The sequence below is a fragment of the Ctenopharyngodon idella genome, chromosome 4, assembly GCF_019924925.1.
Source record: "Ctenopharyngodon idella isolate HZGC_01 chromosome 4, HZGC01, whole genome shotgun sequence".
NCBI lineage: Eukaryota > Metazoa > Chordata > Actinopteri > Cypriniformes > Xenocyprididae > Ctenopharyngodon > Ctenopharyngodon idella.
Window position 1 is genome coordinate 9,851,907 of NC_067223.1, and position 22,425 is coordinate 9,874,331.

A 22,425-nucleotide genomic window follows, 5' to 3' on the forward strand; every position below is an offset into this window, starting at 1 on the left:
GCCATCGTGTGGATACAGATGAATTGCTGCAATTTAAATTTCTAAAACAGGTTTATAGGCTATTAAAGCAAATCTGAATAACACCATTGTGAATGCTTTTTGTGTGTGTGTGGTTCAGGTGAACCATACGTTGTGGGGACAAAATCCTTGCCCTTGTGGGGACATTTTTGGTCCTCTTGAGAAAAACGGCTTATAAATCATACTAAATGTTTTTTGTTTGTTTGTTTGTTTTTTGAAATTGTAAAATTGCAGAAAGTTTTCTGTGATTCTGTGAAGTAGGTTTAGGGGGTTAAGGTTAGGAGACAGCTCAGTTTGTATGGTGTAAAAATCATTATGCCTATGGAAAGGCCCCATAAAACATTAAAACCTGACATGTGTGTGGTGTGCTATACAAATGTCCCCACAAGGATAGTAAAACCTGAACTTTTTGACATTGTGGGGACACAGAATGTTTTCTGTAAGGGTTAAGGTTAGGGAATAGAATGTAAAGTTTGTTTAGTTTAAAAATCATTATGTGTATGAAGATTCCTGCAAAAAAAAAAAAAAAAAAAAAAATGCTGGAGTCTAGAAGCAACCATAATGCTCTAACAATTAAGATGGCTTGGTCATGTCATCAGAATGCCACCTAATCGCCTAAAGGCATTGTATGGTCAATTACATCTCGGCCTCTGAGATGCAGGTGGTCAACAAAAAAAAAAAAAAAATGGCTGAAGGACCAACTATAAGTCTGCCTAAAGAAGTGTGGGCCCACATCCTTGGAAACTGTAGCTATGAATCGTGCAGTTTGGCAGCAACTCTGTCAGATGTGACGGGAATGATTTGTGACGGGGAGGTTTAGGCGTAGCGCTTGGGTTAGTTAGGCGATAAAAAATATCATTAACCTGATATAAAATTATTGGAAATCTATGCAATATCCTCACTAATATACGTGTGTGTGTCAAGTCTGTTTGCTGCTGCTGTAGGTCTCTTTTAAAGCTACAAATACTATCAACAACCACAATTTATTTAAGTTAAAATTGCCCATTACTGCCACGTATTTTCACATCACAATTAAGTCTTGTAATGTGGCTTTGTAATATTTTATTTATTTTATTTTTACTTTATTTTATTATTATTTTTCTGTGCCCTGAAAGTCAGGTAGGAGGGACATTTTTTTACTTGCTATTAAGAAAAATCACTTAGAAAGCTCTTGTCCACACTGTAAAATACTCAAAGTATGAAGACGTAGTTGTAATGATGGGTCAACAGAATGGGGATCCATTTGCAGCTTTTATTAAGAATAGTATATACACAGGTAAGGGCAGAGGCAGAGACGTAAACGGGGACAGGCAATGGTCGAGGCAGGCGGCAGACAAACGGTATCAGGAAGCAGGCAGAGATCCGGGCAGGCGGCAAACAAACACAGTCCAGTAAACAGGCAAGAATCAAGGCAGGCAGCAGAGAATCACAAGAGGTAAACGGTCCAATCGGCAACAGTATAAACAATCCACAGAAAACGCTTAGAAATGATCACCGGTGCAAATCAAGACTTCGCAGTGTGTGTGTGTGTGCGTGCTGCTTAAATAGTGTGAGTGTAATGTGGTGCAGGTGTGTGTGCAATCAGTCCCAGGAATGAGGGCCTATGGGAAATGTAGTTTGAATGATGGTCTCAATATTCCGGTGAAGGCTCCCTCCGGTGGTGCTGGGGAGGAAGTGCGGGAGCCTCACTTGTGACAGTAGTACAGGATGCTTTGGCAGATATGTACTGTAGGACTGGCTCTCTCTGCTGGTCACAAGGTGAACAACATGCTTATCTTCACTGAATGAGAGTTATGGTTTTTGTGGGCCACCTGAAACCACTTTTGTGGAATTGGGTCAGTTTCACATTTGTCAAAGCAATTATTTCACACACATGAAAGGAATGTTTCACAAAATAAATTTTTTCTGATGTTTTCCACCCCTCTGTGTAATTAGAGCTAACTTGTGCACTGTGCTCTTGCCAGCATTTATCAACTTAAGTTTTTTAAATGCCATTTTACAATAGCATTCAGAGTTGCGTTTATTGTGTGTTAATGTCATGCTAACATATGTATACACTAATAGACAGTGTTTAGGACATTTACAGTTAGTTATCAGTGTTTTTATCTCGTCTCTGCAGGTGTTGGGCTTTGATGCTGTAAATAAACTGGAGAGTTTCCTGTCTCCTGTAAGTCAAATATATGTATGTGTGTGTGTGAGAGAGAGAGAGTGTGAGAGTGTATACCCTCAGTCTTGATGGGTGGGGAGGAGGAGTTCATCAGCGCTGACAGTTAGATATATATGGAGAAAATCATAAAAGCCTCGTCTGATTCGTCACTGAAGTTGTTTGATGATTTCCTCTGTTGTGTCTAATAAGGTAACAGCGAGTGTGATTGGAGGATGTTGGACCTCTTTCTCTCTCATTAAGGGGTGTGAGAGGATGCCTGTACTTCTGTATCATCAGTGCGGAGAAGCTTGAACTGGATGTTGAATTAATCAAGCAGAGAGAGATGGAGAGATGCCTGACACTCATTTTACTGACTACAGTTGTAAAACTCATCACAGCTGGTAAGTACACAAGGGATGAAAGTGGTGAAGTTATTGTCAGAAATTAAGTATTGTGTTTTTCAAATAGGCTATACTTAAAATTAAGTTTGACTGTAATGTGGTGTCTCAGATCATAGGATTATTTTTTTTCTTTGATTAATTTTCACATGACAAAAAACTCTTCACTGTTTCTCTGGTCAGCTGCAGACTATTTAATTGCATTTGTCAAACATCATTCTATAACTACAGAAATCTAAGTCCCTTGAGTTCACTAGAAATGAAATAGAAAATCACTTTAGTGTCTACAATGATAAAGTTTTGATTTAATAAACATTAATTTGGAAGTGTTTAATTGACATATTTCTCTTTTCAAAGTTTACAAGTTTACAACAATTTACTTATCTATGACTAAACAGTGTACAGTATTGAAATGGCTTTTGTTACATCCATACCAAAAAAGAAAAAGAGAGAACAACTTTTATGTTGAGATCCTAAAGAAAATTAAGCTGTAATTAAAAAAAAAATGTGAAAAACCAAGACAGAAAAAAAATAATAATGCATGGCACTTTAGGGCTTCTGGATCATTTTTCACAATCATCAATTCAAAATTGTTCCAATTGTTCAAAAAATGGTTCCATTTGGCATTTGAAGGTAGTGTTCTCTTCCTCTCTTTCTCATTTCTTTATCTTTCTCTTATCATCAGTCCATGTGAATGTGAGGTTGGTTGGTGGTCACAATCGCTGTGCTGGTAGAGTGGAGGTTCATCATAGAGGTCAGTGGGGAACAGTGTGTGATGAGGACTGGGATTTGGCTGATGCTGCAGTGGTGTGTAGAGAGCTGGACTGTGGAGAACCTGTAGATGCTCTGAGTGATGCTCATTTTGGACCCGGATCAGGACCAATCTGGAAGAGTTATGTCATGTGTAAGGGATCTGAGTCAATGGTGGAGAAGTGTGGGTCAGGAGGATGGGAAATTCACAACTGTGATCATAGTAAAGATGCTGGAGTCATCTGCTCAGGTATATATCTGTGTATAAAGTTTTGTGCTTCCATATTGGTTTCTAATGCTTGTTGATTTTAATTGTTAAAATGTTTCATTATTCAGTCATTCAAAAACAATTCAAGAAATATTTTTTTTAATAAAATGTTGTCTTATGTAGAAGTCAGGCTGGTTGGAGGTTCTCGCTGCTCTGGGAGGTTAGAGATACTTGATGATCAGTCGTGGGTTTCAGTGTGTGCTGCTGCCTTTGACCAGCAGGATGCAGAGGTTGTGTGTAGAGAGCTGGACTGTGGGGCTCCTGTACAGGTGCTGGGAGAAGATGCTTTTGGAAAAGAGACGCTCAGATGTGGACACAAGAGATTCAGTGCAGAGGAAATGAGTCTCAGATTCACCTCTGTCCAATATCACCATCACATGAAAACAACTGTTCACATGAGCACAACATTGTTTTGCTGTGTACTGGTAAGAGTTATAATGCAACAGAGCAGTTTTATTTCATTTTATTTTGACATTTTAAATTTAAATTCACTTTTTTTATTGCCTTTCTCTCTTACATTCCAAGACATAAAAAATGTGAGACTGGTTAATGGTACCAGTCGCTGTGCTGGTAGAGTGGAGATTCATCATAGAGGTCAGTGGGGAACAGTGTGTGGTGTTGGCTGGGATTTGGCTGATGCTGCAGTGGTGTGTAGAGAGCTGGACTGTGGAGAACCTGTAGATGCTCTGGATGATGCTCATTTTGGACTTGGATCAAGGCCAGTCTTAATGAAAATTGCAATTTGTACTGGATCAGAGTCTACACTGAAGAAATGTGGATACATAAAATTAAGTGTTCATGATGAGTGTCTTCATAAGAGCGCTCAAGTAATTTGCTCAGGTAAGGTAAAAGTTTTGTATTATTATAATAAAAACACTTCTCAGAAGCAGTCATCATTTTTAGTTTCCATGACTATTTTCTACCTTTTTCGTGTTAAAATAATTATAACCATGTGTATAAAAGGGCACCTGTGGCATACATCATCCACTTCTTGTCTGAAGGAGATGTGTACAGGAATACCGGAAGCGTGGCAAAGGGGATGCAGCGTCTCATTCCCTATTCTCAGGGAACCATGATTACATGCATCACCAATCACACTGCGTCCCCTAGGGGTTGCTATGGGGAACAGAATACCCATGCTGCCATGCTGAATGGATAAGTGCCCTATTTCCTGAGCTAAGTCAGATGGCTCAAAGGAGTCCTCATCCCTAAGGTGCACCAGCAACAATCATAGACTGGAGCTTCTCAAGAACGGAGGCCTCGACAGGATGACTCTAAAAAAAGGGAGCCTAAACTACATTCATATTTAGGCCAGCATCCAAAGAGGGTCACAGGGAGCCTAACACTCCAAACTTCTGTTCAGGCAGCCATGAAGAAACGAGGCGTCAAACAAGAGGCCTAGGCAAAACTCTAACCCAAGGGCAGTACTGAGATAGTCTCAGAAAGAGCTAAGCTCAGTTTAACTGGCCCATGAAGCTCCTCAGAGTGGAGGTCTTAATACAACGACTCTCATAATGAGAATAAGCCCAGCAATACTTGCACTGAGGTCAGTAGCCAAGGAGGCTCCAAGAGAGCCTAACGACCTAGTATACTACCCTACCGCCTAGCCGAGGTCTAGGAGTGGAGGTCTAGAGAGCCTGCAACTCACAAATGCTATCCTAGCGGAGCTCTGGGGATTGGAGGCCTCAATAAAGACAACTCTCTTAAGCAAGAGGAGGCCTGACAATGCTCGCAATAGCCAAGGAGGCTTACAGAGAGCCTAACCAATTAGCCCATGGCTGAGCCCAAACTCAGCACTACTGCCTGCTGAGCTCTGGGGATGGAAGCCTGAATATGCCATCGGTGTGAACAGCTTACCAAGGAAGCTTCGCAAAGCCTAACTCAGAGCCGCTATTTGGCCTGAAAGAGTGACTCTCTATAATGAGAGTAAAACTAACAACGCTCCTCTACTTTAAAGAATGTACTCAAGGATGCTCACAGAGAGCCTAATAACCTAGCGTACTGCCTAGCTGATCTCTGAGGACAGCATGATGACTCTCTCTAGCGAGAGGCAGCCAAACAATGTCCTACACTCAGAACGGCTTACCAAGGGGGCTTATTAAAGCCTAACAACTCAAAATCACTTTCTGGGCAGAGCTCTAGGGAGCAAAAGCCTCAGAAAAATGGCTTCTATAATGTAAAGGCAGTAGCCAAGGAGGCTTACTGAGAGCCTGACAGCCTAGCATACTGCCTAGCTGAGCTCTGAGGACAGAGATCTCAGCATAACTCTCTAAATCGAGAGGTGGCCTGAAACGTCCAATGCTCAGGACAGCTTATTAAGGAGGCTTGCAGAAAGCCTAACAACTTGATGCTGCTATCCAGGCAGAGCTAAGTTATTCACAGGAGCCGGGCAGTTATGTCCAGACAAAAAAATGTTTTCCATAAAGTCTGTCTCATGCTGCCAAAGCAGATATAATCTGTCATTGGTGCAGGCATAACTTTCCAAAACTCCAAATTGTTATATTACACTCTTCTCTCTCTAATTTCTCAGGATTAGAGACATACATAATCACAATAGTGATATTTCAGCCAACAAGAGTAGCCAAAAAAGGAAACTTCCTGTTCAAATCATCCCTGCTCTGTCTTTAACCCCTTCGCTCAATCCTGCCTCACCATAATGGCGGCTGTGGGACCTGAACCGCGTAGTGCAGGGCAGGTGCTCAACTTTCATCCCTCAGGAGAGAGTCAAGCCCAGGCGGAACAATTACTGCGACCACATCATGAAAATCACGCATTTAATCCCCTCGAGAGTCAAGCTCACTAGTTCACGTGTCAGATTCTATCACTCTGAAAAGAATCATACGAGAACAGACACGAATTCATCGCTATGAGTCCCTTAAACTCGCTCGGGAGCTGAATACGCTCATGCAAACACTCTGTTATCCCTCAGGAGAATCTCTTGTAGTCAGTCTTGTGTATGCATCATACCTAGCGCATCCAGTTTTTCGAAGAGAAGACAGCATTCCAACCAAATGTGCGTCCCACATCCCTCTAGAATAGGGACGGCGTGAACAGAGTTTTTCATTTGAGAAATCTTCTCTATAGTGAGAGGAGACCCATGCAATGCGTGCATTCAGCTCCCTCAGGAGCTAAACACGCATGCTCCTCATTTGTCATGTACCAACAGACAGTCCCCTGAAAACAAGAAGGACGACGTATTTCATAGGTGCCCTTTTATGACATCATAGGCTGCTGCCTGCTAATGTCAAGTTCATTGTTTAGACTCATGCTTCAGACACCAATCATGCTGGAGGCATTCCCCATAGCGACCCCTAGGAGACACAGTGTCTCGTTCCCTTTTGAAAGGGAAAGAAATACAGGGTACACTTATGAAAATCTGAGGTTGTATTCCCAGATGGACCTGTGGAACTTATAGGCATTTGCAAGCAGCAACCATTTCTATTCTGCGAGACACCAAATGCACCTCAAGTGCTCCATTCAGGACAGGGCCTTGGAGGTGGAGATGTGTCCTGTTATATACCTTTAAAATGAGCCATGATTTTGTTGATCTGTGTTGTCTTATTTAGAAGTCAGGCTGGTTGGAGAATCTCGCTGCTCTGGGAGGTTAGAGATACTTGATGATCAGTCGTGGGTTTCAGTGTGTGCTGCTGCCTTTGACCAGCAGGATGCAGAGGTTGTGTGTAGAGAGCTGGACTGTGGGGCTCCTGTACAGGTGCTGGGAGAAGATGCTTTTGGCAAAGGAGATGCTCAGATGTGGACACAAGAGATTCAGTGCCGAGGAAATGAATCTCAGATTCAGTTCTGTCCAACATCACCATTACTTGAAAACAACCGTTCTGATGACAACAGTATCAGTCTGGTGTGTGCAGGTTAGAGAACTTTTTTTTTTTATTATTAAACTGAAATGAAATTTAATGTCTCATTTTTTTTTTTTTTTCTCTGTGTGATACTTTGTTTCTTTCCATTTGTCTGTATCTTTTTCATATCTTTCACTATTTTCATTATTCATTATATAGACATTATGAGAGTAAGGCTGGTTGGTGGTCACAGTCGCTGTGCTGGTAGAGTGGAGGTTCTTCATAGAGGTCAGTGGGGAACAGTGTGTGGTGTTGATTTTGATATGGCTGATGCTGCAGTGGTGTGTAGAGAGCTGGACTGTGGAGAACCTGTAGATGCTCTGGGTGATGCTTATTTTGGATCAGGAACAGGACCAGTTTGGCCAAATCGCAAGTTATGTACTGGATCAGAATCTACACTGAAGAACTGTGGATCAGTTCAATGGGGTTTATATCAGTGTGATCATACTAATGATGCCGGAGTCATCTGTTCAGGTAAGCTGCTCCAAATCTCAATCCTGTTTTTATATTACTCATGATCCCCCTGCCTCAAAGGGATAGTTCACCCCAAAATGAAAATTCATTAATTATTTACTCACCCAGGATTGACATGCATGATAGGTGAATTGGAGACAGTAAATTGTCTGTAGGTATTAGTGAGCACGTGGATGTGTATATCTGTGTGTTAGTCCTGCGATGGACTGGCCATTCATTATGGGTATTTCTTTACATTCACCTTGAGATGCAACATCTCTACAACCATACATAGGACAAGCAGTTTTGGGGAAGGATAAGTAAATGATGACAGAGTTTTCATTTTTGACTCAATTATCCATTTAAATGAACCTTTCATAAAGCATTTAATTATTTTCCATTGATTCCTTTTCACACTAATAAATGCTGTGTGGTAAAAATGAATGACATGTATACATTTAGATAAACATTAAACATTAAAAAAAAACATTTATCTCTTGCAACTTCAGGCGTCAGGCTTATCGGAAACTCCAGTTGTTCTGGGAGGTTAGAGATACTTGATGATCAGTCGTGGGTTTCAGTGTGTGCTGCTGCCTTTGACCAGCAGGATGCAGAGGTTGTGTGTAGAGAGCTGGACTGTGGGGCTCCTGTACAGGTGCTGGGAGAAGATGCTTTTGGAAAAGGAGACGCTCAGATGTGGACACAAGAGATTCAGTGCAGAGGAAATGAGTCTCAGATTCAACTCTGTTCAAAATCATTTCATAACAACAGTTGTTCACATGATAATTACCAGGGGCTGTTCTGTGCTGGTAAGAAATAAAATATGAGATTATTGTTCTTTTTATTATTTTACCTTTTATGCCTAGTCTCTCTCTTTATTCTTTTGTCACTTAGATAAAAAGAATGTAAGGTTGGTTGGTGGTACCAGTCGCTGTGCTGGTAGAGTGGAGGTTCTTCATAGAGGTCAGTGGGGAAAAGTGTGTGGCGATTTTTGGGATATGACTGATGCTGCAGTGGTGTGTCGAGAGCTGGACTGTGGAGAACCTGTAGATACTGTGGTTGATGCTCAGTTTGGACCAGGATCAGAACCAATCTGGATGAGTAATGTGTTATGTGCTGGATCAGAGTCTACACTGAAGAACTGTGGGGCATCAGGGTGGAGCATGCATGTCTGTGCTCCCAATTCAAATGCTGGGGTCATTTGTTCAGGTAAATAATGCTAAACTTAACTCTTGTTTTTTCTACTTGTTGCCAGTGGATTTATGTTTACGCAAAGCATGATTATGTTTTGTGTGGGAAACTTTGGCCCGGTTTCACAAATAGGGCTTAGCATAAGCCAGGATTAGACCTTAGTTGAATTATGGTAATCAAGGAGCTTTTATAAATGTACCCTTGATAAAAACATTACTGGTGTGCATCTTGAGACAAAACGATGACAGTGACATATTTTAAGGTATGTCAGTGCAAGTTGCTTTCAGTTAAAACAGTTCAAACATGCATTTTAGTCTAGGACTAACTTAAGCCTTGTCTGTGAAACCGGGGGTTTGTGTATTAACATATCTGTTTTATTACATGTTTTGTCTGCATTACATCTGTATTATTTGTGTTTTTGTCTACCGTGTGCTGTGATTCATGTAATATTAACAGGTCATAAACCTTCAAGACTTGCTGCTGGCTCTCATCTTTGCTCTGGGAGGTTAGAGATACTTCATAATCAGTCGTGGGTTTCAGTGTGTGCTGCTGCCTTTGACCAGCAGGATGCAGAGGTTGTGTGTAGAGAGCTGGACTGTGGGGCTCCTGTACAGGTGCTGGGAGAAGATGCTTTTGGCAAAGGAGACACTCAGATGTGGACACAAGAGATTCAGTGCAGAGGAAACGAGTCTCAGATTTCATTCTGTTCAATATCGTTGTCACAGAAACACAACTGCACCAGTGGCAATAGTGTGGGCTTGATATGTTCTGGTAAAGAATCAATATTCAGTGTCTTTTATTTTTGATGTAAGATTTTACAAAACTTTATTTTCACCTAAGTTGTTAACTTTTTGTATTGTTACTGAATAGTTAAAAGTACACTATGTAACCTTTTAGTTCAGAATTAACTAAATTTAAAAAATGAGTGATTACATCATAAATCCATCTTCTAATCCGTGTTTTTGTCTTATCCTGATTCATAGGCTCCGATTTATGTTTCTGCTGGTGGGTGCCCACCTAAACAGTGTTACAGGGCAAAAAGTTACAGGGCCAAAAGTTACATAGTGTATCTTTAAGAATTATTTGACCCCTCTTACATCACACACATAAACAAAATATTTTTCTCAGTCAAGACAGTATGATAGATATTTTTGTAATGTGCCTTGTAATGACAAAAGTCCTTTGTCCAGGTTACACAGATCTCAGACTGGTAAACGGTTCAGACTCCTGTTCTGGAAGAGTGGAGCTTCAGTTCCTCAATGATTGGGGCACAGTGTGTGATGGATGCTGGGATATGAGAGCTGCCAGTGTCCTCTGTAGACAGCTGAATTGTGGGATTGCTGTGTCTATTGTGGGATCAGACTGGTTTGGCGAAGGAAGTGGTGAAATCTGGGCTGATGTGTTTGATTGTGACGGGAATGAAACAAAACTCTCAGAATGTTCCATCTCTTCATGGAGTCGAGCTGAATGTTCTCATAGACGAGATGTTGGAGTCATCTGCTCTGGTAAACTTATTTGACACTGAGAGCATTATGCTATTGAAAATGATGTAATATATAATCTATTTCACATTCTAAAGCAATTCTTATTTTAGTAAAACTTGACATCTTCTTTCTAGATTCCTCTCTAGCTGTTCATGATGGTCTGGTGCGGTTGTCTGGAGAGAGACAGTGTGAGGGGGAGGTGGAAGTTTCCATCCATCAGGTCTGGAGGAGAGTTCTGCTGGACTCCTGGAGTCTCACTGAATCCTCTGTGGTCTGCAGACAGCTGGGCTGTGGCTCTGTGCTGAACTTCTCCGGCTCCTCTTCATCCAGTCCTGAACACAGTCATGAGTGTGTGACGGGCTTCCAGTGCTCTGGGAGTGAAGCTCATCTGGGGAACTGCAGCTCTCCACAAACTCTCAACTGCAGCTCCACACAACAGCTGTCAATCGCCTGCCTTGGTGAGAAGAGCAACATCTGGGCAGATTCTTCAGTTGTTAGTGATCACTAATGTGTTTTTCTTTCTCTGAATATCAGGTCGCGGGTCCATCAGGCTGGTGGGTTCTGGGGGAGACTGTGCAGGGAGGCTGGAGGTTTTTCACAGCGGCTCATGGGGGACAGTGTGTGATGACTCCTGGGATATTAAAGATGCCCATGTGGTGTGCAGACAGCTGCAGTGTGGAGTGGCCCTCAGTAACCAGCAGGTACCAGCCTGGTTTGGTCCTGGTTCTGGACCCATATGGCTGGATGAGGTGGAGTGTGAGGGGAATGAGACGTCCCTGTGGAGCTGTTTTTCTCCAGGCTGGGGAAAACATGACTGTCAACACAAGGAGGATGTAGGAGTCGTGTGCTCAGGTAAACATGCTACAGTATGTTTAAATTAAACTTAAAATGTTTTGAAACTTCAACACATTTACACGCCCATAATGGCCACACTTTTAAAATGTACAGAGTTTAAAGAGATCAGGTTAACCGATGGCTGTGAAGGGAATGTGGAGGTTTTCTACAATGGATCCTGGGGTAATGTGTGTTACCATAAGATGGACAGAGAAACAGCTAGTCTGATCTGTCAAGAGCTGAACTGTGGAAGATCTGGTGTTTTGTCTGATTCTACACCAAGAGTGGAATCAGCTCGTAACTGGCTGGATGAAATGAAATGTCGACCACATGATTCAAATCTGTGGCAGTGTCCATCTTTACCCTGGGGACAGAATGACTGTGACAGAGTTGAAGTGGCCAAAATCACCTGCTCAGGTAAGACTGATGCAATTTCCATCACTAAAAAACAGCAGTATTAATTTATATCAATTGTATATATTGTTGTGATTGTGATTACAGAACAGGAGAGTCATGAGTCCCCTCATTTGTTTTGCTCCACATCTCCACATCAGAGACAGTGTATGACTTCTACTGTAGTGAACAGTAAGTTCTGATGTAGAAGAACAAAAAATCAGCAATATGGGATGTGTATATATATGTGATTTTGTGCTGGGTACACCAACTGGATTTAATATCACACCACACACATACCCCATGGTAGGTGTCACTGTTCTGACAGAACTCTGTTGGCCAATAATAATGTCTACTTGTCTGTGGATTTTAGAGCATGTTCCTCTCAGACTGAGTGGAGGGAAGGGCCGGTGCTCTGGGAGGCTGGAGGTGTATCATAACGCTGTGTGGGGCTCAGTCTGTGATGATCTGTGGGACATCAGCGATGCTCAGGTGGTCTGCAGGCAGCTGGGTTGTGGAGCAGCACTGAGGGCTGATGGGAATTCAGCCTTTGGTGCTGGTGAAGGTGTTGTGTGGCTGAACAGAGTCGAGTGCAGAGGGAATGAGATTCACCTGTGGGACTGTCCTCTCTCCCTGAAGATCCACACTGACTGCTCCCACAAAGAGCACGCTGGACTCACCTGTGCAGGTCACAGCAAAACAGTTTTTTGTTTGTTTTTTTTACATAATTTTAGTGCTAATCACTAATAATATTTGTGTATTTGAATTATTTTTTAATGTATCTGTTTTGACAGATTTGCCATATTTGTCAGTGTCCACTGCTCCTGCCACAACAACATCATCTTCTCCTCCAGTTTCTCAGACAGTGAGCTCAACATCAGTCTCTCGTCCACAAACTCCTCCAGCAGCGTCTCTCTCTGTGCCTGTGATTGTACTGGGAGTTGTGCTCTTACTGCTCTTAGTGCCACTGCTTATACTGATTCAGCAGAACAGAGTGATGAGGAGAGGTAGGAGAGATCCAGAGACTGTCATATTGTGTCTTATTCAGTGTGTGATCAGTCATGTGTTGTGAACTGACAGCAGGTTTGTCTCTCTACACTCACAGCTCTCTCTAAGAGGAGACACAGGAGCACGACTGAGGCCGTTTATGAGGAGATTCATCACAGAACCACTAACAGACACAGTCTCTTCACTCAGAGGGGTGAGTAAGTGTCAGAGTGTCTGATTTGTGGAGATCAATAAGGTAATCACTTTATTCATAGAGGTGAGTAGAGTAAATCACATTGATCCATTTGTGAGTCTGCTGTATGTTACCTGAAATGATACAGGGTTAGTGTTGTGATTCAAAGGAAGTGGGGATTTTGGCTGATTTACAGTTGTTAACATGTCGGATGGATCTACTTCTCCATAACAGGAAGTGACTTTTCTGAGGAACAGCATTCTGGGTATGAAGATGCTGATGAGCTTCTTTCAGGTTAGAGGACTCAAATATAAACCAATATAACTCAAATCTTATCTGCTACATACAGAAATGAATGGATGTTTAATTAACCTGCTAAGTTAATGTTTTTATTAACTGAGTTTAAATGATATAAATCTAAAAACATTAATTTATTGAATCTTTTTTCTTTCATCTATGCTTTTTAAAGCAAATTCTGCAGTAGGAGCCGCTCCTGACTACTGTAATGACGTCACCATCACTGAAGGGCCAGAAGGTCAGTGACTTTAACTGATTTCACTAAATAAACATATCTATTGGGCCTCTGAATAGTAAAAGCAGTTTCTGTTTATTTCCTCTTTACTATTAACTCATTTAGAAGAGCAGCAAATCACACCTGAGAATTATGATGATATAATCACTGTTGGACTGAGACCTCGTGATACAGGTTTATTTCTTATAATCATTTCTACAGGTTTAACAATATAAATGTATATGCATTTTAATTATACATATGCACTGTTTCAAAATCCCAGATTTTGTACATTTAATGGATGCATTAAATTTGTCATTATTTTGTCTATTTTGATTTGCCAGAAAACTATGATGATGTCATCATTGTACGACAATTCTCCAATGATAAAGCAGGTGTGGGTTTTAAATTACACGTTTTTTGTTTGTCTTCAAATGATAGTGTCACATAAACTCATGTAATTAATAATAGAAACATTTATATTAGATGGTGTTCAGGAGGATTATGATGTCAGGGAGTGTATGAGTGACGTTTTTGGTATGTTACTGACACCTTTTTACCTTACACTGAATTTTCGTTTAGTTTTTATAATCGCTTTATGCCGGTAATATCAATTTCTGTGATCATGATAGCTCATTTAACTTGACTTCCAATACTGATGTGTTTATAATACTTTTTAAAAAGCATATATTGATAAATTAATTTTCTCTTGTTTTCTAATAACAGACTATGATGATGTGGGGGAGGAGCCAGGGAAACAGGGAGGGACTGTATAACTCAAACCACGCCCACTGCCTTAAATCCTTTCAAAGCTTTTAAGTGATCTGAAACATTTCTATGTGGCAATTTGAGAGAACAAAAAACAAACAAACAAACAAACAAACATTTAATCAGTTTGTATTGTTATGATTTCAGATGCTTCACCATTTGCCTTCCACTGTCCCAGTCTTTAACATTTCACAGCAACTTAAATATTATACTTAAAAAATATCAACTTAAAAATATCATATTCCTTTTGAATGTAGACCCACTGATAGTGTACACAATATTTTGCTAAATAATGTACTTTGGGAAACAAGTTTACAAACAGCAGCTGTGGTCAAGGATCTTTACCTCAAAAGAATGTAAAGACTCTTTGAACTGAGCAGAAGAGCTTGTTGTCCACTTTGTGTCCTGCAGAGGGGTTTTTGTCAGACAAACACAGCATGCGTATGTTTGATTTATGTATGTTTTATATTTGTGTCCAATTTTATTGCTGGTTTGAATTGATTTTAATGTTTTCTAAACTAAAATCAGACTGACTGTGTGCATGGATATTATGTCATTATTATTATCATTATTGTGAAACTGGTGAATGTTGCAACACATTTTGTTTCAAACTTTGAAACTGCACACAAAATGCAAAATTCAATAAAAGTCTATGAAATATTGTATACTGTTATTCAGTAGTTTGATGTGTCTCTCTGTCTTAGTGTTTTTCATCAGCAGTGCTTGTGTCTGACTTTAGCGCTGTATGTACTCTGAAGTGTTTCCCACATTCACTCTGTTTTCTTCAGAATTGCTAAGAGAGCTGATGAAAGGTTTGTGCTGAAGTGCAGAGCAGAGGAAGATGAAGAGCTGTCTGACAATCCTACTGATGTCCACAGTCGTCACACTCACCAGTGCAGGTATTTTTACCTTCAGTTAAAGGGCCAGACAGTTCCTTTTAACATATTAAATACAAGTAGTTTAACATTTAACATAAGGATCTTCCTTTGTACCATCAATATCTTGTGTAATATTAAATTTTGACATAGTTTAATTTATATAGATTATTGTTTATATTTCCTTATTGATATTTATTTATTTAAAAACTTATGGAAGCAAAATATTACTTTCTGTAATTGCATTAAATGGTCTTGTGGTTTGATGTGTTTAAAATTTTATTATATTTGCAGGTGTTATGACTTCATATTGATTGAAATGCAAAAGTGATTTTTCACACCAGTCTTGTGTGCAGGCAGTGTGAGGTTGGTTGGAGGTCATGGTCCCTGTGCTGGTAGAGCGGAGGTTCAGAAAAACGAGTCTGATCTGTCAAGAGCTGAACTGTGGAAGATCTGGCAGTGAACCCAGATATTCAGTGGGCCTGAGATCTGCTCCTAACTGGTTAGATCATCTTAAATGTCGAAAACATGAAAAAACATTATGGCAGTGTCCATCTTTACCCTGGGGACAGAACAACTGTGTAGGAAATGTGTGGTGCTGCAGCTGGACTAGGACAACAGAAAGCAGTAGCCGTTTAACAAAATAAAAATATTTGTATGATTCATAACATGTATGCTCATTACAAGAAAATGTAAGTTATATCCTGTCTAAACACAAAATGTTTTAAGGGTTGATGAGGCAAAGTGACCTCATTATATGACCGTGACCACACTGATAAGATAACTCATCAATTAAGTAATCCAGTCATAAGTGTGTGTGTGTTTGCTCTTTTTTTACCCTACAGATTAAACAAGAATTGAGGTAAGTACTTGCCTAGCCTAAGATTTTAGAGTTTGTTTGTGAATATTATTGTTATAATTGGCGCTTTTGCACTGTTTCAGCGCAAATATTGTCTCTGAAGGAAACTGCTCCAGATATGATAAGGACCTTACAGGTTTGAGAACTTCTTATTTATTTTAAGTCATTACGGTCATAGGTTTGTTAAAGCAGTTTTGATGCTTTGCTTTACTATAATTTCAGTTTCAAGCTGTTCAAACCACTTGCAACATTAGAGTTTATATAGCCTAGGCATATAGACAGACAAAATAACCATGGTAGTCTCTAATGACAGTTCAGACTGATCCAGAATGTTGAGGTTTTGTAATTTCAGTAATATTTTACAGTCTTTTACTGCCATCATGTGGATACAGATAAATTGCAGTAATATAAATTTCTAAAACAAAGGTTTGCAGGCTACTGTATAGCCTATTAAAGCAAATCTGAATAACGGCATTGTGAACGCTTTTTTGTGTGTGTGTTTGTATGTGTGAGTACCATGTTTTTATCATGCCTCAGAGAAAAACATTATTTTGTCAAGTAGCTAACATAGCATAATCAGATGCAGCTTTATTTTTAGTAACAGTAAATACAGCATTCTCTCTCCATCATACAATATATTTTAAAATTAATTGCATGCCAATTAACAACACAAGCCATCCAGCATTTATTAATATGATATTCTAATATCGAGCTTACTGCAGTGTGCAACAAGTGTCTCATAGCAGCCGCCAAGCGAACGCACAGAGTAACTTTTAAAACATCATTTTCAACACACAAATGTATCTAATATGATAAACAGTACTGTGTTACCCCACATACGCTTGAGAAGAAGTGGAAGCAGCGACTGCGGCATAATAAAAGCTCCACCGCTCTCGAGCCATGTGTTGCACTCGTCTCTCATTAGCAATCGCTCCAGCGGCGTCATTTCTGCTCCCACAGCACTCAGCCTGCTCTGCTTCTGTGACATTAATAATCTCATCCATGAACATGATTTCCGCCCGAGTCCCGTCCCAATTCTTCTCCACCGGCTGTGAGGTAAAGACGACATCTCCTATGATTCCACTCAATCTCGGCGTCATCAAGCTACACCTTTTGAATAGGCGACCTCTAGCGGCGAAAATTTACATAATGTGCCTTTAAATCTGTTCATCATATAAAGTGATCGAGTCTCTTCAGAAAATTTGAACCAAATCACTCAATTCATATGGATTAGTTTTACAGTCTCTTTATGAATTTTTTGAAGCGTCAAAGTGTCAGTTGCGTAACTGTCCATGGAGGGACAAAAAGCTCTCAGATTTCATCCAAAAGATCTTCATTTGTGTTCCGAATATGAATGGAAGTCTTATGGGTTTGGAACGACATGAGGGTGAGATATTAATGACAGAATTTTCATTTTTGGGTGAACTAACCCTTCAAGTGAAAATTGCCCATTACTGCCACATATTTTCAGTTGAATTAAGTCTTGTAATGTGGCCTTGTAATATTTTGTTTTATTTATTTATTTATTTTTTCTGTGCCCTGAAAGTCAGGTAGGAAGGACATATTTTACTTGCCATTTAAGAAAAATCACTTAGAAAGCTCTCGTCCATACTGTAAATATGAAGGTGCAGTACATGATGCTTTGGCAGATATGTACTGTAGGACTGGCTCTCTCTGCTGGTCACAAGGTGAACAACATGCTTATCTTCACTGAATGAGAGTTATGGTTTTTGTGGTCCACCTGAAGCCACTTTTGTGGAATTGGGTCAGTTTCACATTTGTCAAAGCAATTATTTCACACACATGAAAGGAAGGTTTCACAAAATTAATTTTGTGATTTCCACCCCTCGGTGTAATTAGGGCTAATTTGTGCACTGTGCTCTTGTAAGCATTTGGGTCAATATCACTATAAAGTGCCTTTGGTGTCCTCATCAGTTTTTATGTCCTCATAAAAACTTTTCAGAAATTCAAAATATGTATTTTAAACAGTACACTGTCAGCTTCAACAATGAATCAATTTGCTAACTGAAGGTACACCATGTGTTCATTAAATGCTCATTTTTTTTATTAATATACGTGTGTGTCAAGTCTGTTTGCTGCTGCTGTAGGTCTCTTTTAAAGCTACAAATACTATCAACAACCACAATTTATTTAAGTTTAAATTGCCCATTACTGCCACGTATTTTCACATCACAATTAAGTCTTGTAATGTGGCCTTGTAATATTTTATTTATTTTATTTTTACTTTATTTTATTATTATTTTTCTGTGCCCTGAAAGTCAGGTAGGAGGGACATTTTTTTTATTTGCCATTTTATCAAAAAATCACTTAGAAAGCTCTCGTCCACACTGTAAAATACTCAAAGTATGAAGATGCAGTACAGGGTGCTTTGGCAGATATGTACTGTAGGACTGGCCCCCCTCTGTGTAATAAGGGCTAACTTGTGCACCGTGCTCTTGCCAGCATTTATCAACTTAAGTTTTTTAAATGCCATTTTACAGAGTTGAGTTTATTGTGTGTTAATGTCATGCTAACATATGTATACAATAATAGACAGTGTTTAGGACATTTACAGTTAGTTATCAGTGCTTTTATCTCGTCTCTGCAGGTGTTGGGCTTTGATGCTGTAAATAAACTGGAGAGTTTCCTGTCTCCTGTAAGTCATATATGTGTGTGTGTGTGTGTGTGTGTGTGTGTGTGTGTGTGTGTGTGTGTGTGTGTGTGTGTGTGTGTGTGTGTGTCTTGATGTGTGTGGAGGAGGAGTTCATCAGCACTGACAATTTTGATATATATGGAGAAAATCATAAAAGCCTCGTCTGATTCGTCACTGAAGTTGTTTGATGATTTCCTCTGTTGTGTCTAATAAGGTAACAGCGAGTGTGATTGGAGGGTGTTGGACCTCTTTCTCTCTCATTAAGGGGTGTGAGAGGATGTCTGTACTTCTGTATCATCAGTGCGGAGAAGCTTGAACTGGGTGTTGAATTAATCAAGCAGAGAGAGATGGAGAGATGCCTGACACTCATTTTACTGACTACAGTTGTAAAACTCATCACAGCTGGTAAGTACACAAGGGATGAAAGTTGAAAGGTGAAGTTATTGTCAGAAATTAAGTATTGTGTTTTTCAAATAGACTACTTAAAATTAAGTTTGACTGTAATGTGGTGTCTCGGATGACAGTATAATAATAATAATAATAATTATAATAATAATCAATGCATTTGTTACTTACACATCATTGGATTATTAGATCTTTGATTAATTTTCACATGACAAAAAACAGTTTCTCTGGTCAGTTGCAAACTTTTTAATTGCATTTGTCAAACATCTTTCTATAACTGTACAGAAATCTCTGTCCCTTGAGTTCACTAGCAATGAAATAGAAATAATCACTTTAGTGTCTACAATGATAAAATTCTGATTTGATAAACATTATTTTGGAAGTGATTTATTGACATATTTCCCTTTTCACAGTTTACTTATCCATGATTAAGCAGTGTATATAGAGTATAGAAATGGCTTTTGTTACATCCATAGCAAAAAATAAAATAAATAAATAAAAAATAGAGGGAGAGAGAACAACTTTTGTCATGTTGAGATCCTAAAGAAAATAAATAATCTGTGATCAAACAGTTTTGTGAAAAACTGTAAGGCCTGCCCAATCGGCCCAACGGCGGTTTCCCACAGGACGGGAAAGGTTTCTTGCACGTTCTGTCTTTTCAGTGTGGCAAAGTAGTTTAATTCCAAATAAACTTTTATCTGACTCCATTTTATTATGACCTCGAATTTAGTTTAGAATTTCAACTGATTATTGGTCATTTGTATAATAATTTAGCTCTACATTTGATTATTCTATATAACTCTTTACTCTTATTGTACTCCTTCATTCGGATTCTTATAATGCTTTGAGTCTCGCACCGGCTGGGTATACGATCTCAGATACACAAACTCGTCAGTCTTGGTCATTAGACAGAGGCAATGACTAATACTTTTAGATGCCATGCTTGCTTATTTCTAAAAGTATGTTATTTAGTCCCCATAGATCTGAACACACTGAATTAAAGCAAGACTATATCTAACCAGAGGTCATGACCATTACCATAGAATCAAGCTGACCAATCTAACTTTTCTAATGGTAACTTTATATAATCATGCCGTGGTTTCCCCCGTACACTTAGTTAGAATAATATTACAATAATCAGAGGTTGAAGCTCACCCTGTTCAGATTGGTCTGACAACCCTATGTTGTTCTGAAAGGAATGGTTCTGAACCATTATTAGCCTACACAGTCTAAGTATACATAACTAATGCCAATGTGTTAGTCGGAGCTCTAAAATATCAGCTGGTGTGCCCCACTGCTACACCTAAACTGTACTTTAGTCTGTTACTAACCTGAGCGTAGATTTGTGGGATTATGGATTTATAATCTACTAGAGTCAATAATTTCAGAGTACGTCAAAATAAAGTCAAATATAACAATTTATTAGTCAGGTAAATGTATCATGCCAATTACATAATCAATTCAAAGATGATCAATACAAAACATCAGATGCTCAGAAATAGAGTAAAAGATGCATACCTGACATTAGAAAAATGCACATTGCTGAATGTCCTGGACATTCAGCAATGTGGGCTGATCTGATTACAGGATCACGCCCTGAGCCTCCTGCAACATCTCTTTAAATACTCAGATCAAGACAGAAACTTCTTTCAAATGGAAACATGAGTTCACAATGGGAATTTGCATTAATCAGGGTCCTAGACCTAGACTGCATGGCACCTTATGGCTTCCGTATTGCACAATCATTTTATACAATACCATTTCAATAGCTAAAGAGGTCCACTGCAATACAGAGAAAAAAAGGAAGAAATATTAAATTCAAAAACTTGTTGTCCCACTTATGTTCACCCTATGTATGATTTTTTTCTCTTCCACACTTTATCTTTCTCTCATTTTGTCAGCTCTCTCATCATCAGTCCATGTGAATGTGAGGTTGGTTGGTGGTCACAGTCGCTGTGCTGGTAGAGTGGAGGTTCTTCATAGAGGTCAGTGGGGAACAGTGTGTCATGATGACTGGGATTTGGCTGATGCTGCAGTGGTGTGTAGAGAGCTGGACTGTGGAGAACCTGTAGATGCTCTGAGTGATGCTCATTTTGGACCAGGATCAGGACCAATCTGGATGAATTATGTCATGTGTAAAGGATCAGAGTCAGCGGTGGAGAAGTGTGGGTCAGGAGGATGGGAAAAACACAACTGTGATCACAGTAAAGATGCTGGAGTCATCTGCTCAGGTAAGGTATTTTACATATGCTAAGTCATATAAGTTTTGTGCTTCCATATTGGTTTCTAATACTTAAGGTGACTTTAATTGTTAAAATGTTTCATTATTCAGTCATTCAAAAACAATTCAACAACACTTTTTTTAATAATCCGACGTTTTGTTGATCTATGTTGTCTTATGTAGAAGTCAGGCTGGTTGGAGGTTCTCGCTGCTCTGGGAGGTTGGAGATACTTCATAATCAGACTTGGGTTTCAGTGTGTGCTGCTGCCTTTGACCAGCAGGATGCAGAGGTTGTGTGTAGAGAGCTGGACTGTGGGGCTCCTGTACAGGTGCTGGGAGAAGATGCTTTTGGCAAAGGAGACGCTCAGATGTGGACACAAGAGATTCAGTGCAGAGGAAATGAGTCTCAGATTCACCTCTGTCCAACATCACCATCACATAAAAGCAACTGTTCTCATGAGCACAACATTGGTTTGCTGTGTACTGGTAGGAGTTCAAAATGCAACAGAGCAGTTTTATTTAATTTTATTTTGATATTTTACATTTCAACTCATTTCTTCTATTGCCTTTCTCTCTTTCTTACATTCTAAGACATAAAAAATGTGAGACTAGTAAATGGTACCAGTCGCTGTGCTGGTAGAGTGGAGATTCATCATAGAGGTCAGTGGGGAACAGTGTGTGGTTTTGGCTGGGATTTGGCTGATGCTGCAGTGGTGTGTAGAGAGCTGGACTGTGGAGAACCTGTAGATGCTCTGGGTGATGCTCAGTTTGGACTTGGATCAAGGCCAGTCTTAATGAAAATTGCAATTTGTACTGGATCAGAGTCAACACTTAAGAAATGTGGATCCGTACAGATTGTTTATGATGAGTGTCTTCATAAGAGAGCTCAAGTCATTTGCTCAGGTAAATGAAAAGTTTTGTATTATAATAATAAAAACACTTGTCAAAAGCAGTCATCATTTTTAGTTTCCATAACTATTTTCTTATCTTCTGCTAAAAAAAAATTGTGATATAAAAATGTATATTGTCTATTAATATTAATTGTAGTTTTAGTTTTTTGACATTTTATGATTTTGTCTTCATTAGAACATAACTGTCACAACATTTCATAGCTTTGCGTACTGTAGCACATACTTAGCAGGTAAAGAGGAAAACTAAATA

At 39.5% G+C, this 22,425-nt stretch overlaps 3 protein-coding genes across 16 annotated transcripts in view; all 3 read left to right on the top strand.

The window, feature by feature from the left end:
- LOC127510393 (scavenger receptor cysteine-rich type 1 protein M130-like) overlaps positions 1-22,425 on the top strand; it is a 149,868-nt gene that overhangs the window by 61,270 nt on the left and 66,173 nt on the right. The gene's annotated exons all lie outside the window — the stretch shown is intronic.
- The window catches only part of LOC127510388 (deleted in malignant brain tumors 1 protein-like), a 103,806-nt gene that overhangs the window by 34,146 nt on the left and 47,235 nt on the right, over positions 1-22,425 (top strand). For 8 of the 14 annotated variants that reach the window (XM_051889859.1, XM_051889857.1, XM_051889860.1 and 5 more), the window contains exon 1: positions 12,897-12,993. The exons of 2 other annotated variants lie outside the window; for them this stretch is intronic. The gene's annotated coding sequence lies outside the window, so the exon portion shown is untranslated. Of the gene's footprint in view, positions 1-12,896; positions 12,994-13,206; positions 13,267-13,441; positions 13,508-13,609; positions 13,679-13,827; positions 13,879-22,425 lie in introns of those variants that run through there. 4 more of the 14 variants (XM_051889866.1, XM_051889867.1, XM_051889868.1 and 1 more) reach the window with 4 other exon arrangements.
- On the top strand, positions 2,934-21,982 carry LOC127510397 (deleted in malignant brain tumors 1 protein-like). Its single transcript, XM_051889892.1, has 4 exons — positions 2,934-3,562; positions 4,106-4,420; positions 7,147-7,253; positions 21,555-21,982. Exons 1-4 carry the CDS (start codon positions 3,100-3,102, stop codon positions 21,852-21,854), a joined length of 1,185 nt encoding a protein of 394 aa, XP_051745852.1. The 5' UTR covers positions 2,934-3,099; the 3' UTR covers positions 21,855-21,982.